Here is an 18,520-nt window from a genome sequence, read left to right on the forward strand (position 1 = left end):
CCACTGGGCTATTAAAAAAAAAAATGGACATTAAGTGTTTGAGCTGTGTGATTGAAAGATCTTTCTTCCCGTATTAAAGAATTTGTACGTAATTTAGGAGCCAATAGAAAATCACTTAATTTCATTTTATTTTTTAATTTTTATTTTATATTGAAGTATAGTTGATTAACCATGTTGTATTAGTTTCAGCTGTACAACAGAGTAATTCAGTTATACCTATACACGTATCTATTCTTTTTCAAATTCTTTTCCTATTTAGGTTATTACAGAATACCAAGCAGAGTTCCCTGTGCTATACAGTAGGTCCTTGTTGGTTATCTATTTTCAATATAGCAGTGTGTACATGTCAATCCCAAACTCCCGATCTGTCCCTCCCCCTTTAAGAATACTTTTGCTTTTGGAAAATTATGTGAGTAATATGATGATTTTGTTATTCCCAGTAAATAGCTGTTCTTCACATGCTTTGGGACAATTTTCATCTTGGGCATATATTAACTATGGTTGTATTAACTAATTCTTCAGGATTATCTACAGCACAGTTCTAGAATGAAGGCAACAGACCACTGGCAAGTCGTAATTTTAGGTTGGAAAAGAGGCAACTGCAGGACAGTAAAACAACTTCTACATGAGGAAAAGCAACCAAAATAGGATGAGTAGAGAATGTGTAAAAAAAACACCCAGAAATAGAGTTACAGATGTAGAAAACAAACCTATGGTTACCAGGGTGTAAGGTAGGGGGAAGGGGTAAATTGGAAGATTGGGATTGACATATAAACACTAGTATATATAAAATAGGTAACTTATAAGGACCTACTGTATAGCACAGGGAACTCTACTCAATACTCTGTAATGACCGATATGGGAAAAGAATCCAAAACAGAGTGGATATATGTATATGTATAAATGACTCACTTTGCTGTACACCTGAAACTAACACAACACTGTAAATCAACTATACTCCAATAAAAATTTAAAAAAAAAAACAACACCCAGACTTTGCTTCACACAAGAATTATTGCTTAGAATTCTTGGCCACACCAAAAGATAGACAAATCCATTTGAGTTACTCTTTTTAAGAAAAAAATGACCTACAATTCATGAAGCAAAGAGACACAGCCACAAACAGGAGTCATTTATTTTAATTAGATTGCAAGTTTGGCCAGGGCCCAGAGCCATTATATTGTGTTTTCCTATGGATAGGTTTGCCAAATCAAATACACGACACTTAGATAAATTTTAATTTCAAATAAACAATGAGTAATTTTTTAGCATAAATATGTCCCAGGAAGTATAGTTTTAAAAAATTACTCATTGTTTATCTACCATTCAAATTTAACTGTTGTCCTGTAGATTTATTTGCTAAATCTGGCTAAATCTGGCAACCCAGATTTATAACTGAAAGTAACCTGTGTTGAAATAATATTCAACCCAAAATAAGGAGATTAGAGAATAATTTGTACTTAGAAGTATGAAAAAGAGAAAAGATTCCCTTCCTCTGGACAGTCAAAAGTGATCAAAGCTAAACATGGAAAGGTTGACCCAGTTGTATGAACACATCAATTTCCACAAAGATCCACTGGAGACTCAAGGAAAGTTAAAGTTCAATATATTTTCCTCCCCCCACTTTTAAAGAATGCTCCTGATTGCAGAGACTGTAGAGAAGCATTTCCCTTGCAGTTCCAACTCACCAGTAGCATCAGCATCACCCGGGACCTTGTTAGAAACACAGAGTCCCGGGCGTCTCCCCAGACCTGCTGAATCAGAATCTGCATTTTAACAAGATCCCTTGTGATTTGTATGCAAGTGTGAGAAATGCAGATTTCATTCTATAGTTTCCAAAAACATGCTCTAGAAGGTATAGGATCATTCTATAGTTTCCAAAAACATGCTCTAGAAGGTATAGGATCCATAGCTCCCCCCTGCCCCCCCGAGGGCTCAGGGAGCGTGTGAGCAGGGTTTCCTCCATCACAATGAAGAGAGACCTATACTCTGAGTGATCCTGTTTGGGCTTCCAGGTAAAATTTCACTGGGACAAAGGGTCTATGGCTTAATTTTTTTTTTAATTAAAAAAGAAAAGAAAATCTTGAGAAAACAATCATCCAGTTCATTTCATTTTCCAAATGGGGAAGCTAAGTAACAAAACATGGGACTGTGCCTGAGTCTTGTGCTGGGAAGTGACGGGACCGAGATGCTGTCCGTGCCTCAGGATGCCAGCCTCTTTCCACTTCCTACTGTTTACTGAAGAAATACTAGAAATTTCAGAACAACTGCTTGTCAAACGCCATCAGGCACCACAGGTGTCTTCTAGCTGGGCCTTGAATTTCAAAATTAACCCCTTGTCTTTCACACTCACGCCTAGTAACTGCCTTTCAAGGGTTCATCTAACCCATAAAAAGCACTATCCGCTTTGCTCTCCGAGCTTGAAGACAGGTCTCCAGCTGCAGTATTGTTTACACTACTAACGGAGGGTACCCTGCAGGTTTGCTTGTGGATATTTCAGCTAATTGTCTTGCCACAGACCATTGAGACAGATCTGGATGACTGTTCAATTAATAGTTCTGAAGGAGTAATTAGGGAGAATACCTGCTTTCACGGCCCACCCCAGTGCCAACATATCAGTGTGAACATTTACTTCTGAATTTGATTAATCGCATAAATAATTCTCAGAAATGAAATTAGAGATCACCTACGCATTACACCCAGTCCTGTTTTAAGGCATGACACCCTGAATCTCTGTAATGAATTAACATTACAGTCTGGTTCGAATTTTTCCATTTTCAGCATAGATCCTGCTCTGTTAGCACGTGACCCTGTGCCCCCCCCCCCCATCAGTTTCTGTAACCATTTGAATTAGCCATTCTAAAAAGAACACAGATTTGGACATGTCTCAGCCTCAAGAAAAAAGTATTAAGTGCTGGGTTGTGACCTGTCCGTCATAATTCACGGCAGAGCCAGACATGATGCCCATTCTTTGTCCATCGGATAGATGTCTCATATTATAGCACCAACCTTAAAGATTGTTCTATGAGAACTAAACATGCAGTCATTCTGTGGAAGTCACAGAACTGCCCCCTTTTGTCATTTATATAAGGAAATCTCTGAACAATTACAGATTGACCTAGGAAAACGACGTCAGTTAGGACTAATTTACATAGATTTCCTTTAAATTTAGGGATCCTAAAAGTTAGTGCAGGAAGGCAGGAGGGACAATGGTCAGGAGAACCACGACCCAGAGGACTTTTTAAATAATTTTTCTCTCTGGTGTTCAAGTCCGTTATCTCAGGGAAGCAAGCATAAGGATCCTACAGTTTTAGAGGACAAATCCTCAGATATCATTTTACAGATAAGGAAACAAAGGCCCAGAGAAATCAAGTGATTTATTTAAGATCATATAATTTATCTGTGATATGTGAAAGCATTCTAGAAAGGAAGCAGAATTTTGGTAAATTTATGACTCTGGTATTTTTAGGGCTAGAATTGAGATATCAAGGAATTGTAAAAGAATGTAAAATCGGACCAAATGTTTAAAACCCCAGCTGCATGACATCTATTAGATTTCACTGTAAATTTTAACATATTATTATGGGAAATACCCTCTATTTTCATCTGGTCAAAAGCTCTAGGAGTAAATATAAAATTTTCAGTTTTGCACAAATAGGAGTCTTGAATAATTTTGTAGTTGGATTATACCTATTCTAGCTTGTTCATCTGTAGAATGCTTACTTGAGGGCTTTATTAAGTCTTACCTCAATGTATCCCTTTCCCCTGAAATGGTTTTTATCTCCCGTGTGGAAACCATGTTTCATACCTTTCTTTGGTCACATTTCCTTCAACATGGCTTCTAGCACCATGTTAGACATTTCAGGCGTTTTTAGTAAATAATTTGTGCATTCTCTTTGGCCCAATAATTTTATTCCCATCAGGTTAGCAACAAAAGTATTCACTGTAACATTATTTATTTTATCAAAAAATCTGGAAAAAAATCTCAAAATCAAATTGACTGTATAAATCATGTTGAGTTATAAGTAGTTTGCTCTACAGACACTTAAAATAATTTTGTAGAGGGATAGTTCATAAATTTTTTCGTGCTCTTAATTGGAAATAAAGGAGTCCATAAAACAGTATTTGCAATGATTTAATGTTTCTAGAAATGCATACAAGTGATGTACACTGATAGTTGAACCAAATTATGTGTGGGTGGTAGGATCTCTAGTGATTTTAAATCTTGTTGGGGTATTTTTTTTTTTCTACAATGAGTAGTGGTAAATCAAAAGAAATTTTCTTTAAGGATATGCAGTTAATTCAGAAAATAAGTCTGTGCTGGGTTAACAGAGGAAGCTCCATTGTCCAATACTTTGGTACTTTCAATTTTGAGAACCTCTGTGATGAGTCCACAAAGAACATGATAAACATTATCAATAATCCTTCAATCTTTTCACCTAAGAAAATTATTAACTTAGTCATTCTGACTTATTAACAGAATCCTGAAGTTGTTGGTAATGTTATAGTTTAAGATTGAAATAAAAATAGAGCCATGTTGACAAATTTCAGATAGGTTATACACGAACTACTGAATTTTAAGAACTAATTTCTACAGCGGGGAAAATTAACTTTGGACGTAGACAGATCTCATTTTAAATCTTGGACCTGCCATTTGCTAGCTTTTTAGGTTTGTGCGAAAGGTAAATGATTGAGTTGTACACATTAAATGAGATAGTGTATGTAAATTACCTACTAACTGCATGAAATATGGTTAAGAGCTTAATAAAATATAACTTTCACAAGCATCATCATCAACATTCTCATTAATGGCGCTCCTTTTTATTTTTTTTATTGGATAAATTTGAAGTTGTGTAAATTTAAGGCATACAGCATGTTACTTTGATACATTTATATATCGTAATATGGTTGCTGTTGTAATGACATTTATTGCATTACATACTTATAGTACAATATTATTTAATACCCATTACAAGCGTATACCCTTAAATTCTATCAATCTTATCTCCCCACCCCCCATTGCCTGGTAACCACTGTTTTACTTTTTGTTACTCTTTTAGGTTTGACTTTTTTAGATTCCACACATAAGTGATATCATACAGTACTTGTCTTTCTCTGACTTGTCTCGCTTAGCATAATGTGCTCAAGGTCCATCCATGTTGTCACAGATGACAGGATGTCCTCCTTTCTCATGGCAGAATAATATCCCACTGTGTATATCCCACTATATATACCACCTCTTCTTTATCCATTCATCCACTGATGGACATTCAGGTTGTTTCCATATCTTGGCTATTGTGAATAATGCTGCAATAAACATGGGAGTGCATTTATCTCTTCAAACTCCTGTTTTCATTTCCTTTGGGTATATACCAGAAGTGGAATTGCTGGATCATCTATTTTTAACCTTTTGAGGGACTTCCCCATTGTTTTCCCTAGTGGTTGGACTAATCTACACTCCCACCTACAGTGTCTAAGGATTCCCTCCCGTTCCATCACATCCTCGCTAGCACCTGCTGTCTGTTGTCTTCTTGATGGTAATCCACACTCCTTTTTCATGGTCACCTGTAGCACAGTGTCTTCATGTGCTGAGTTGTAAACTTGTGCTGCTTCCCAGGGCTGTACTTGCCCGCTGGACCCCCAGGCCAGGTGGGCCTTGGAAGGTGGGACTTCAGAACAGACTTAGTGGTGCTGCTTCACTCAGAGAAAGACAGGGCAGCTGTGCCCTAAGAAGCCCAGTTGTGAAGTAACTGAAACCAGAGTGGGGGTTCTAAAGAGTGAGCCTGTTGGCATTTTCCCGCAAACAGGAGTGACCATAAATTACAGGGTCCATCTCCCTAGAAACGATTAGTATATTTCCACTGATGATGATTTTTAGTTCCAACAGACACGCTATTTTGCCCTTTATCCCTCTCAGGTTTACCTTCTTCTCTTGGAAAGTAAAGATAATTCAGTTTCACTTGCATCATGGGACTTAATCAGCTAATAAATATAAAGCATTCTGACCACATAATGTTGTATAGACAGTACATAATATTATTAGTAGGCAGGATGCAATGACCGTGATTGGTATCTTTCCAGAAGGGAGAGCTAATAGTCATTCCTGCCTGATGTTACAGCCATTAATCATGACAGTGGAATGTAATTGGCAAATCTAGAAAGCTGCTAAATGCCTGTATATCTACACTGATATTTAACATTTTTCACATTGAAATGCTTTAGATAGAAATAAACTTCCTTTAATATTTATCGTTTTATTTACTCCAAAATGGCAAGCACTCTGATAAATGGAGTAATAGTTTCTAGTGCCACTGTGGCCGCGAAATGCCTTTTAGTGTCTTCTGCTCCTGGAACTCAATAATTCATTTTAGCACTTCTATTTGTAAATCACAGAAGGTTTATTTGATGGACCCAGTGCTGGGGAGAAGTGTCAATACAAATAACCTGTATTTTAGGACCAGTGTCTACATGTGCAATTATTTACATAGGTTTGAGATTGTCTGTGCCCTCTGATGTTGGATTCAGTTTTCAGGGCACAACATCTGTTAATTTTCAAACACAAAAGTCATCTATGGGAATTCTTAGCTTAATATTAATGTGATCGATCTATTAGTTTTTGTTTTGTTTTGGAGGGAGGTTCTTTTTGCTAGGAAGTCTAGCACCAAATTTGAAGCACACTTCTAAGAACTGTGTAGAATTTTATGGCTTAAGTTTTTGAGTGAATTAATAAGTGAAATGAAGTGATATCATTATTAACTTCTAGAGAAGAGAAAGCGTCAGTGGCTATACATTAAGAAGACTTGTTTTTTATGACCGTTCACTTTTGCTTAGTTATATTTGGACCCTTATGGAGTCTTTTAGACATAAATATGCATAAGGCATAAACCATGCCTTTGAGAAGCTCTCAGTCCTGTGGGGGGAGGTATGGCCAAGGGACTGTCACCTGGGAGGCTCTGGTACTGCCATAATGGAGAGTGCTTTGAGCATGTATAATGCCAACCGTGGCAGTAATGAGATCATTCAATATGTTACTAAATTTAAATCAGAAGTTCATCTAAAATATTTGGCGAATATATTTTTCTTATGATATGACCATCGCCCTGGTGTTCACTATTTTACATTTCCTGTTTCAGAGACGCCCAAGCAGATGGCCTGCGATGAAGTTTCGAAGAGGTTCTGGCCATCCTGCCTATGCTGAGGTTGAACCAGTTGGAGAGAAAGAAGGTTTTATTGTATCAGAGCAGTGCTAAAATTTCTAGGACAGAACAGCACCAGTGCTGGCTTACAGGTGTTAAGACTAAAAATTTGCCTATACCTTTAAGACACACACACACACGCACACGCGCACACACACACACACACACACACACACACACACAGGAGCCCTAAGCTGCTGTAGTCAGAAGGAGATGAGATTTCTGGACAAGCCCAGCCCAGGAAGGGTTAAAAAATAAAAACCCTAAAACTTATAGAGGATACCTATTACCACTGAACGTAGAATTCCCTAGTGGAATGTCCTCTATAGTTCACTCAGCACATCTCCTGTGGACTTACCAGAAATATGACAAGATTACAATGCTGTTGGCTTAAGGTGCAGGGTTGCAAAGGGATCAAGACAAAAAATAATAAAGCTTTAGTTCACGAGGGATCTACACCTTGGTTCAAATATTCTTCTCTGATAACTGTGTTCCACAGCCTGAACCCATTCACTCAAAAGAGCAATGATGAATATTTCAGTTTGCTGAGAAAAGGAGCTGATGCAGGAGCAAAAACAAACACAAAATAAGAGGTTTTTCTGTCTTTTCACCAGACATGTGGCTAAAGGGTTTTGTTTTTCTGGTCTACACCCACCTGTTCCAACAAGTTCATCACTTTACAGGATGAATCTTTTACCTGTCCTGGAGGTTCTGACTCCGCCTCCGTCTTCCTTGTTCTGGTTGCCCACTCTATGAGCAGTGACAGAATCGCAGCCTTTTAGCTAAGTGTGAGAAAGGAGGGAGAGGCAAAGGAGGCTTTTGGTTCCCCTGCCTCAGAGTTAAACATCTGATTTGTTTTAAGAAGTATTGCCTCCACCGCCCACTGTGAAGTCCTACAAGCCACAGTTGCTCTTGGCTGAAGGAAACAAAAGGAAACAATACGAAGAGTTCCTTAATCGTTTTTGAGGCAAAAATGTTAAGGGATTCTAAACACATGGGGTTTTTGTTTCCGCTTTTTACTTTTTGCCGTTTCAGTCCGAAAGGCCCATTTCATTGTCGATTCCAATCTAAGAAGCCATTCAAGGCAGCACATCCCTGGCGATAAAAAGAAGGAAAGAACCCTGCTGAATCATACAGTAATTTTCTTTAAAGCACATAGTAGTTACATAAATATATATATAAATATATTTTGTTTATAACTAACACAAGGCAGGCTCTTGTGACTCAGTGCATTTTGTCATCAAGACAAAACAAATGCGAGATGCATTACTGCATACTTCCATAGAGTTGTAAAATAATCCTTAATATTAGAATATTTTTATGTCACTTAGCAGAAGTGGTTCAATTAGTTGCAGTGCCCATCATTTTCCTGCCTATTTGATCTGCTCTCCCATTCATATCAACCCCTTTCCCTCCCTGGTGAAATAAAGCAGATGCAAAAAGCTCCTTAGATGGATCTGTCATTTGCCTCATAATCACAGTCCAGATTTTGAAACCTCCCCATGAATGAAGACAGGAAATTCATCCCTGGAGGAGGAAAGTGGTTAATATATATATTGAGCTCCTAAAGTTTAAATTCAGGTACTGTGTGTACAATTTCATCAACATCTCGACCCATGAAACTTATGTCTTGTGCCAAGAAGCTATCGGTTTCTGTAGGGTACCGTGTCCAACATTTGCAGATTCAGGTATCAAGAAGCAGAGATGTCTCGTAAGCAGCACTTTACTACCAACTTAGCATCTATACACATGTCTACATCGAATGACATCAGTCCACTGACAGAGTATCCTATTTTATCATCACAATTGTCTGATGTAAACTCATGCCATTTTCCATCAAGTATATTTTGCTTTACATTTTTAAGTACCTGATGAGGGTGATAATTTTTTCCTAACCTGCTTAGATAATAATTGCAAAAAAAATTGACAAGCAAGGTGATTAAAGGTTGTGATGACAATCTCTCTGCTCTAGCTACGTTCAGTTTATAGGAAATAACCCAACTTATTTCTTGTGGAGTAGGTTTGGTCAGTTAGCAATAACCAAATGACTTGCCAATGTAACTGGTGCAACGGGTACTCTACAAAGACGTAAGGAACACATAGACGATTCCTTCTAGGATAAGATGATGATGCTTTCACTGGCTTTTGTGTTAGGTGTGGCTTCCAATAGGAGACGATTGACAGTTATATAAGTCATGCATATATATATCCAACTCCTTTTGCAGTTCTTTGAAGTAGTAATGTTATCTTTATTCCTTTCGGAGCTCATCTTCCATTTTCGATTCAAAAACATCGACAATTCTGTAAAATAACATAAAACTCTGAATTGTTCAATGAACTAGAGCACCCAGTAATAGGGAAAACTTTTCAGAAGTAAAAAGGGCCGCTGAAGTGTGGAAAAACTTCCCAACCAAACCCAGAGTTAAAGGTGGTAAGAGGTTTCTGTTGTTTATGAATCTTTTAGTGGTAAGGAGGAAGGCTGGCTGAATCCCTTTTTTTCATGAAACTTTCATTCTCCTCTATGTCTCTGGTTTGTTCTTTGTGCCCACTTACTGCAAAGGAAGAGCAGACATACACGAAGTTTCTGGAAAGTCAGAATGGACTCTGATGCTTTGGACTTTACATATATTATGTATTAGAAAGGGTGCATCTGTACATTACTTAATATATTATGAACATAGTAGAGAGAGAATAAAAATAATTTTACAAATTATGAATAGCAGAGGAACACATACAGCATTCTGGAGAAATAGATAAATGGTGCTACAGAGGAAGTTAGTTATTTCATCTTAATTATTTGTAAAAACATTTAGTGAATAGGTGAAGATACTAAAAGTCAAGAAAAACATCTTAAGCCAACACTTGACCACAGTGTTGGTTTGTTTATGACAGGTTTGGACTTCAAGATATACTAAAGATATATATATATCTATATATATAACTAAAGATAAAGAATAAAGTACAGTTTATCCCCCATTATTATTTTAGTTTGAGATACCTAGGGCAGTTGCTCATCTCTCTCACAGGGAGCTTCTAGAATGTGCTGTCCAATATTATACCCATTAGCCAAGTGTAGCGCTTTAAATTAATTAAAATTCAATAAAATTAAAATTCAGTTCTTCAGTCACACTAGCCCTATTTCAAGCACCCAGTAGTTACGTGTGGTTCATGGCTACCATATTGGACAACACAGAACACTCCTGTCATTGCAGAAAATTCTACTAACACTGCTGTAGAGGTCTTTCCTTTTAACACCCTCCCCTTGAAGAAAAGGAGGAGGAGAAGAAATAGATTTGATAGTTCCTGGGCCTACCTAAGCGTTTTTGCTCACAGAGAGGCAGCGTAGAGTAATGAAAAGAATCCCAGCTGACGCAGCTTTGAGTCTCCACTATGTTATCTTGGGAAAATCACTTTAACCGCCATGAGTCTCAATTTGCAAGTTTGGAAAATAAAAATATTTTTGTCCTGTCTTCCTTGCAAGATTATTATTATGTAGATTGACTAAATGTACAGACTTTTAAAACTTCATGTCAACAGAAGCCATGGAAAGCACATCTGTTGGTCCAGTACCAGCACAGATTTGTATTCCAAGGGAAAAATGTCCATCAATCCTAAAAGCATTCAAAGACAGTCCAATCAATACAGTTCTTGAGAAAATGCCAAAGGAGAATCCGCTCAAACCACACAGAACTGCTTAAATTCTTTTTTTCCCGTCTTAATATTTTCTCTTAATATTTCCTCTGCATGACATCAGCCTCAACTATCCCTCCTCTCCCACAACAAAGTCCCTGTGTGCACCCTTCCTCTGGCTCAGCTCTCTATTGTACAGAGCCACTGAGCCTCTCTAGTTTCTTCTGATTTCCCAGTTTTCTCTTCACAACAAAGGGAAGCTCAGGAGCTGACCAGCAGCCTTCTCTAGAAGAAAGTACCTCAAACAAATAATTTCAAATATGTGTTTTATCCCTATAACACAAATGTAAGGGGCTGTCACATTAAAATATAAAAATATGTGGAACTTAATTTTAAATGTAAAAATTTGCAAATGCACACTATATGAAAGGAATAAAATAAATTTAAATGTTGCTGATACGTAGATAATATATATTCTCAGATTAGTATGATTTATTAGTTTTGGCAAAAAATTCTCATGTTATTTCCTCATTCTGAGGGAGTATAAGTTTGGTAATACCCTTAGTGTCTACAGCCCAGGGCAAAAAAAAAGTTTTGCTGGAACCCATGCCTCGGTTGAAGACACTTCTATGATAAGAAATTAATATTTAAGTAAGACTAACTGAAAAATAGATGCTATGGTTGAGGCTTCTTCCTCCTATGAAATGTTATTTTGCTTTGCGTTTCTTCCAGCATTTTTTAGATATTTTATTATGATGTGTTTTATTAATTCCCAAAGATTGCTCTTGTTTTCACTTTCCCAGCCTCCAGCTTTTAGCATCAGCATCTATATGCCAGAATCACTGGAGGTCATCTCATCCGACCTCTTCATTTACAGATCAGAAAAATTGAGGCCCAAGAGATACAGTAATTTTCCCAGCGTCAGAACTGGGTCTTGAACTTAAGACTCCTGACTGGTTGTTTTTGTTCCAGTTCCCTTTGCCTACAGCCCTTCATCAGCATTTAAGGCCAGCCAAGCAGCGTAGACGGCACACTCTACCTAAAAGCAAATTTCACTTGCTATACTGACTCTCTGTTCTGTCTTTGATAGAGAACATTGGACCAATATTCCTCCATCATGTGTGTGTCTTAGGAATGGTACCATTTCATAACAGCCAGTAATTTCAAGTTCTGGCTATTTCAGAGTCTTATTCGGTTTTGCATGTCCCTTTCTTTCACGCCTACCTGTGACCACCTAAGTTAGCAATACTATCTTGTGCCATATAAAATTGTACTGCCTTTGTTTCATTTCTTCCCAGATGTACCTGAAAACTAATAATCTTCATAGCAGGTTTTCTTACTACATTATCATCATTCATTTGAACCTAAGGAGCTTTATTGAGCAAATACTATGAGGTCTGTGGCATGATGTATTAGATACTCCTACTTCCTTGTGTTTGTAGAGCACTTTACATTTTACAGAGCACTTTGCTTCATTTCTTTATTTGTTCATTCATTCAACCAGCCAATTCACTTAAATATTTGTTGAGCACCTACGGGAACCAAGTTCCTGTGCTAGATCTCGTGATACACAGTGATAAATACAAACGGTAAGAGATCAGGCATGTCCACTGATAATTGTAATATGGTGAAGTCCTCCAACACAACTCTGCAAATGGATAGGATCACTATTACTCTATCCAATTTCCAGTTCCAATTTCTATTCTACTTAGATAGGGAACTCTCAAGTATTGGCCTGAGGAACGTTTCTGAAATACGATACATCACTGCCCATCTCTGCTGTTTGCTGTGTTTCAAAGGATGTGTTAATTTCATTAATAAGAGGAACAGTTACTCATCCAAAATTGTCCCAGACCCAGGAGGACTTTCTAGGGCACTTAAATTCTTCCTGATCAGGTGTTGTAGCAGTTCACTGTCTTACTCTAATGTTTCTGTGTGGCTTTGTGAATTACCAGCATCATCGTTTCAAGGTCTTCCAGAAGCACCAGTAGATCAAAGAAACATTTGCACTTTAGGTGTGTGTGGTCGTTTGTCATTCATTAGACTGTCTCAGGTTTTCTCAACCTCAGCACTGTTGACACTTTGGGCCCCCTAGTTCTCGATGGGGGATGGGCTGGTGGGAGTGGTCCCTTGCATTGTAGGGCGTTTGGCAGCCTACGGGCTTCTGTTGACTACATGCCAGTAGCTCACATACACACACACACCCCAGCTGCGAAAACGAAAGATGTCTCCAGACATTGCCAAATGTCCTCTGGGGTGAGATTGGGAAAACTACTGAATTATCTAATGAATAAAATATATCAGGAGGAAAAAATAAACGTTTCTCTTTCTCTTGTCACTTAATCTTCATTATAGATAGGTTTTTTATTAATAATAAGACTTGACATCAGAAACTCTTTGAATTAGAAGGGACTATAACAGTCACTAGTTTAACCACAACCCGATGTCATCTTTATCTATTTCTCCATCTCTCAGTTTTACAAATGTATTGAGAAATCAGAAGATTGGTTATCTCTGGAACTTAGGAATTTACTTTCTCATAGCGAGAGATAAGGCTGTTTGGTGTTTTTACTTTGCCCTGAAATAGCTGCTGCAATGATTTTTGCTTCAGTTGGGGACTTGGTGTCGTACAACTTCAGTATCTCAGAGACTTGGAGGAGTTTTCTTTCGGTTATTTCACACGTCTACAGATCGTGCTCCATCATCCTGCTTTCCAAATGTGCATAGAAGTTGACGTTCGGCCCATCTAATTTTAAGTATATCTGCATGAGCTTTCTATTTCTTTTTTTTCTTGAGTTTTCTGTCTCTGATATTGATTTTTTTATTACCCCTCTTTGGGAAAAAAATTTGTCCCAAGTAATCAAAAGTTGCAAATGTCCAAATGTCTAAATATGTCAAGCCAAAGTTCCTGCTGATTTAATGTGCCTTATTTCAGCATTCCTGTAATTTCCTATAAATAACCCTGTGTTTGTACTTGTGTCTGTGTTGCACCAATTGGAAAACTTGGTGAAGTTATAAAACACAACCCCTTAAGAGTATCTTAGAAATAACAACAAACCCCTAACCGGAATACAGGTCTCCTCCCTCTACTCCTTGGCTAAAAGACCAACGCAGACTTTGGAAACATTCTTAATTATTTGCTACAAGTTGCTAATATGCACACACGACTAAAAGCCTTGATTAGGAAGTCCAAGGCTATAAAATATTGACAAGCACATCCAGCGTGACCTCTCCCAAGACCATCACAGAAATTAGAAAACTCCAACCGAGGAGATCCTCAAGTGTGTATATGAATTCCTTCTCTACCACCGTCATACCAGACACTACGGTAACACTTAAGGCTTTGATTAAGTTGACCTTCCAATTTCAACTTAAATTGCAACGTATCTGCCTAATTACTGTCTGACATACCTTTTAAACCATCCAGTTCCCACTGCTCTCACAATAATTATTGCAAAGCAGTAAGAGGATAATTGTTCAAGTAAAATCGCCTAAATTCTTGAATCGATTCTCCATAACAAAGTTATGGAACCCATCATCACTGGCTTTTCAGTGTTCATTCTTGTTAATTTCCAGATCACTATCCACACTGAAAGAGTCTATGTTACTTTAAATCCAGAATAAAAAGCTGGAAAAAATTAATGCAAATCATATGCTCGTGCTCACCTTTTTCTAATTTCTAAGATCTATTAACATTTGAGAATTACTTTAATAAAAAAAAGCCTCTCCTAATGGACTAAAGAAAAAATATATATATATTCATGTTGATTCCAGTTGAAAAACCTCAGTGACTTCTCTCATTACCACTGGAGTATTGATTTAAAAAAAAAAAAAAATTCTGTCTCTTCCCTAGCATTACAAATATATATATATATTCATGACCAAAATATCACTTACTAATCATGCCGCTGTAAACCTTTTGTGCCTATCAAATAGATACATAGCATGAAACTAATTTTAGACGTTCGTTACATGGGAAGAGGTATAGGAGTGGGTGGATGGGAATGATTCATGGGAAAAGTAAAAATCAAAATATGCTATCAAGCAGAATTTTCAACTTCTTCAGAGCAATGTGCAAATAAATAGTCAATGAAGACCACCTCAAATTTAAGTCGGCCAGACATTGAGACACTGGGGCACAGATCCTGTAAGTTATGCTAAGAAACACGTGACGTCCAGAAGGTAAAGGTGTCCTCATTTAAGCTAAAACCCAGCCATCATCCGCCTGTACCTCTTCTAGGGCACCAATCCGAAAATCATTAAGGCTTTTGCTCTAGGGAATTGGGTTACTTAGGTGCAAGTAATGACCAAAAAGAGGCTTCTTGCTTATCCCCGTCTGACTTACAAGGCATGACCATGTTCTTTGAATCCCTTATACCAGAGACCATGAGACAGCCAACCGCACACAGGAAATAAAATACAATAAAAAATATAAATAATTTTCCTGAGGAAAAGATAAGAAAGGGTACTGTATTCTGTAGACCCAGAGCTGGATCTCTGTGAAGTTTAACCATCTTGGGACCCAGACTCCATCCTATGGTCTAGACTTTGTGGTCATGCCTAAGCAACCATTTTAAGGCTGGTTTGAACAAAAATATACTCGAGTGTTATAGTTTTAGCAGGGAAATAAAAACTCATGTGAAGTGTCTTCCACCAGGCTACTCTGAAAATACCATCAAGTGAAATCAGAGCTTCCCTTGCTGAAAAATGTTAAAATCATTTTAGGGAAATGAATTAAGTTTCCTTAGACACAAACACTTTGTGTTTATTAGAACTAAATCAGGGCCCTAGCTGAGAAGGGGGAAGTCTTTTCATTGGTTGGTCAAAACAAACCTCTCATTTGCCTCATTTGAGGCATTTGGACAGTGCCTGGGAAGTACATTATTTTCAGGGGGAAAAAGAAACAGCCTTTTTTTTTTTTTTTTTGCATGCCAGCTGGGATCATGGGAACTTCCAGTGCCAGGAATTTACTACTGTTTCTGGTAATTCTGCCTGTAGTCATTTGAAACGTTGAAGGGTGAAAGGAGGAGAAGCCGGGCACCCAGAGGGCTGTCTGTGTTTCATGCCAGTTGGACCAGCGCAGGGAATATTTGTAAATGCATTTCGAAGTGGATATAATTGTAGCCTTTGTCAGAATCACAAAGCTCTCTGTGGAGCTGCTGAAAGAGAACACTGGGGGGAAAATCCGACCCTCTACACCCAGTCAGCCCCAAACAAAAGGAAAGACGGTGGGTGAGCCCATCACATTGCGAGTTTGTTTGTGTTTCCCACAGCCCTGGACTTCAAATCAAGGACATGTCTGCCAGGTGAAGGTTAATTTTGCTGAGGTTTTCCAAAACTTCATTTAATACTTGGAAAACTGAGCATTTTGAAGTTACTCCAGTCCTCCGGGCATCATTCCTATTTCCTTTGCCATGTCAATGAGACATCGGAGACCACATTTTTTCATGGTAAAATAATGTTCGCATACTTCATGATGACCTCATGCTTGACATACCTGAACCTGCAAATGTAAAAACGATTGTATCTGGATTTGCACTGATGGTGTCTGATAGCAGAAGACCTTTACCGGAATCCTCTGTTTAAGTTCAGTAATTCAGATGCTACATACTTCTGCAAGCTTCTTGATTATTTTCACTGTAAGATTAATTATCTAAGTTTGAATGTATTTCCTTACAGTCTATTAATTTGCCATCTATCTGTTACCTGGGGATCATTACGATTGCAATAATTCATTAAAGTTCTCCTCACACAGCTTCTTAAACCAAGTTTTTCTGCATTTCTTCTGCTTACAGTATGTGGGGAATCTTGTTTTGTTTTGGTTTTTTTCCTAGTAATAATTTTGTAAGAAAGCCAGTGTATCGACTGCCATGGTGACACAATTTATCTTTTAAGATCTGGAAGCTGGTGGTGACCAAGTGCTATGTGTGTTCTCTCTGTCAATTGCGATTTTCAGAATTAAATCATGTTTTCTTTCACTTTCGGTTGGAGTTAACACGTTTGGGATTTTTAGAAGGGAGAGAAGGGAGCAATTTGCGTAATACTGCTGTCATATTTGACTACATATTAAAAACAATAAATGATCATTTTGTTTTAATTTCGTAAACATGTTTATCCGTGTCTTTCAATGTAGTTTTGTTTTCTTTCCACCATTAGCTTTTGAAACATTTTACCTATTGTGGAAGAAAAATCTACCTGCAGTGTCCAGAGCCACAGGCTAATGACAGGGTAGAAAATCCTTTTGTTTCTAAATGTGCCCAAGTGTGGGACCGATACCAACTAGAGTGAACGATAGAAAACGGAGCACCTGGAATGTCACAGCAACCAGGTGGAGACTTGGTCTCCACTCACAGCCCACAGAGCCCAAATGTTGTGTCGTTCTGGGCCAGACAGGTGGGCTCTGAGCTGCCAGTGAAAATCCTCGTGCCGGAATAAGTCAAGGGGCTGCAGTTCAGCTCCTGCCTCTGTCGCTAGTCCTGGTTCGCGAACCTCCGTGACTTTCCAAATGAGTTGCTGAAGGGTCTCTCTTATTCCATCCCCTTTTCCCAAACTGGAAAGGCTTGTACGTCTTTCTCAGCTAATTTAAGTAGAATGTCTGAACTGAGATGCTTTGAAGTCCAAATATTCTTTCCCTGTTTCTTGATCCACCAGTCTCAGGCTATCCTTTTCACAGCTGCGAGTACCCACAGGCCTGAACTCCGGAACCAGGAAACAAGTGCCAGAGGGTGCCGGGAATCCCAGCCAGTGGCGCTGGTTGGGCAATTGCTCTGTGCAATTCAAGAGAGATTTTGTAAAATCTTACCTCTGTAGGGATCTTTCGGACTGTGCTGATTAAACTCTGATATCGCGGAGTAAATTCAGAACTGCGATCTTAAATGGTGCAAATTGTTTTATGATGCCCAAAGGGAAAAGTTATTCATGCAAATCATGCAACTTTCCCTAACAGTACAAAAACATTAAGGCCAGTGCTTTTAATGTGTACCATTTCTTTAATAATGCAGTGGAAATGTTAAGGAAAAAAAGCTAATGGCAATCATAAAACTTTTAAATTAGCTGTAGATCTATCTCCTATAAATTCAGGTCTTCTCCTCACAGGTCCTCTATTCCAAACCACTATTTTCAGAATCAGAGCCTTCTGACATGGAGTTAGGAATATTTTCCCCCTCAGTTTATTTTAACTAACATTCATTGAATGTCTATCCTGTGCTATGCAGTGTGCCTGACTCCAGGGCTCCACAAACAAAAAAGATAAAGTCCTTGTTTTCAATTAGCCTATAGTGTAGTAGGGGAGACAAACGTTTAAACAAATATGGCAGGTCAAGGCTGATAGGCCCAAGGATAGAAATACACAGAACAGTGAAGTTACAGAGGAGGAGCGAGTCAGTTCTGTATGGAAAGGGTCAGGACAGCCTTCACGGAGCAAGGAATATTTGAACATGATCTTGGCAGGTGAGTAGGCCTTCAGCAGGGAACAACACAGGCAGCCCAAGGTTTGGGTGCTGTGGGCAAACGGACCGGCCGGGGTAGAGGAGAAAGGAGAGAAAGGCTGGAGAGTAAAGCCCCTGATGACATGCACAGGCCTTCAGGGTATGACTTCAAAGCAGTAGATGCACTTGAAAATTTTGCAGTAGAGGGGCCATGGAAACCACCCCGCTTTAGGAAGATGACCCAGTAGGCGAAGCAATGGATGAACT

General features: G+C 38.4%; 1 protein-coding gene across 1 annotated transcript in view; it reads left to right on the top strand.

Moving 5' to 3' along the window:
• PLXDC2 (plexin domain containing 2) overlaps window positions 1–16,927 on the top strand; it is a 416,593-nt gene extending 399,666 nt beyond the window's left edge. The window contains exon 15 of the mRNA XM_027121784.1: window positions 7,134–16,927. Coding sequence (XP_026977585.1) covers window positions 7,134–7,250 — 117 coding nt within the window. The 3' untranslated portion in view covers window positions 7,251–16,927. The remainder of the gene's footprint in view (window positions 1–7,133) is intronic.
• The last annotated feature ends 1,593 nt before the right edge of the window (window positions 16,928–18,520 follow it).

The sequence above is a fragment of the Aethalodelphis obliquidens genome, unplaced genomic scaffold (assembly GCF_003676395.1).
Source record: "Aethalodelphis obliquidens isolate GAN/ISIS:26980383/991018 unplaced genomic scaffold, ASM367639v1 scaffold23, whole genome shotgun sequence".
NCBI lineage: Eukaryota > Metazoa > Chordata > Mammalia > Artiodactyla > Delphinidae > Aethalodelphis > Aethalodelphis obliquidens.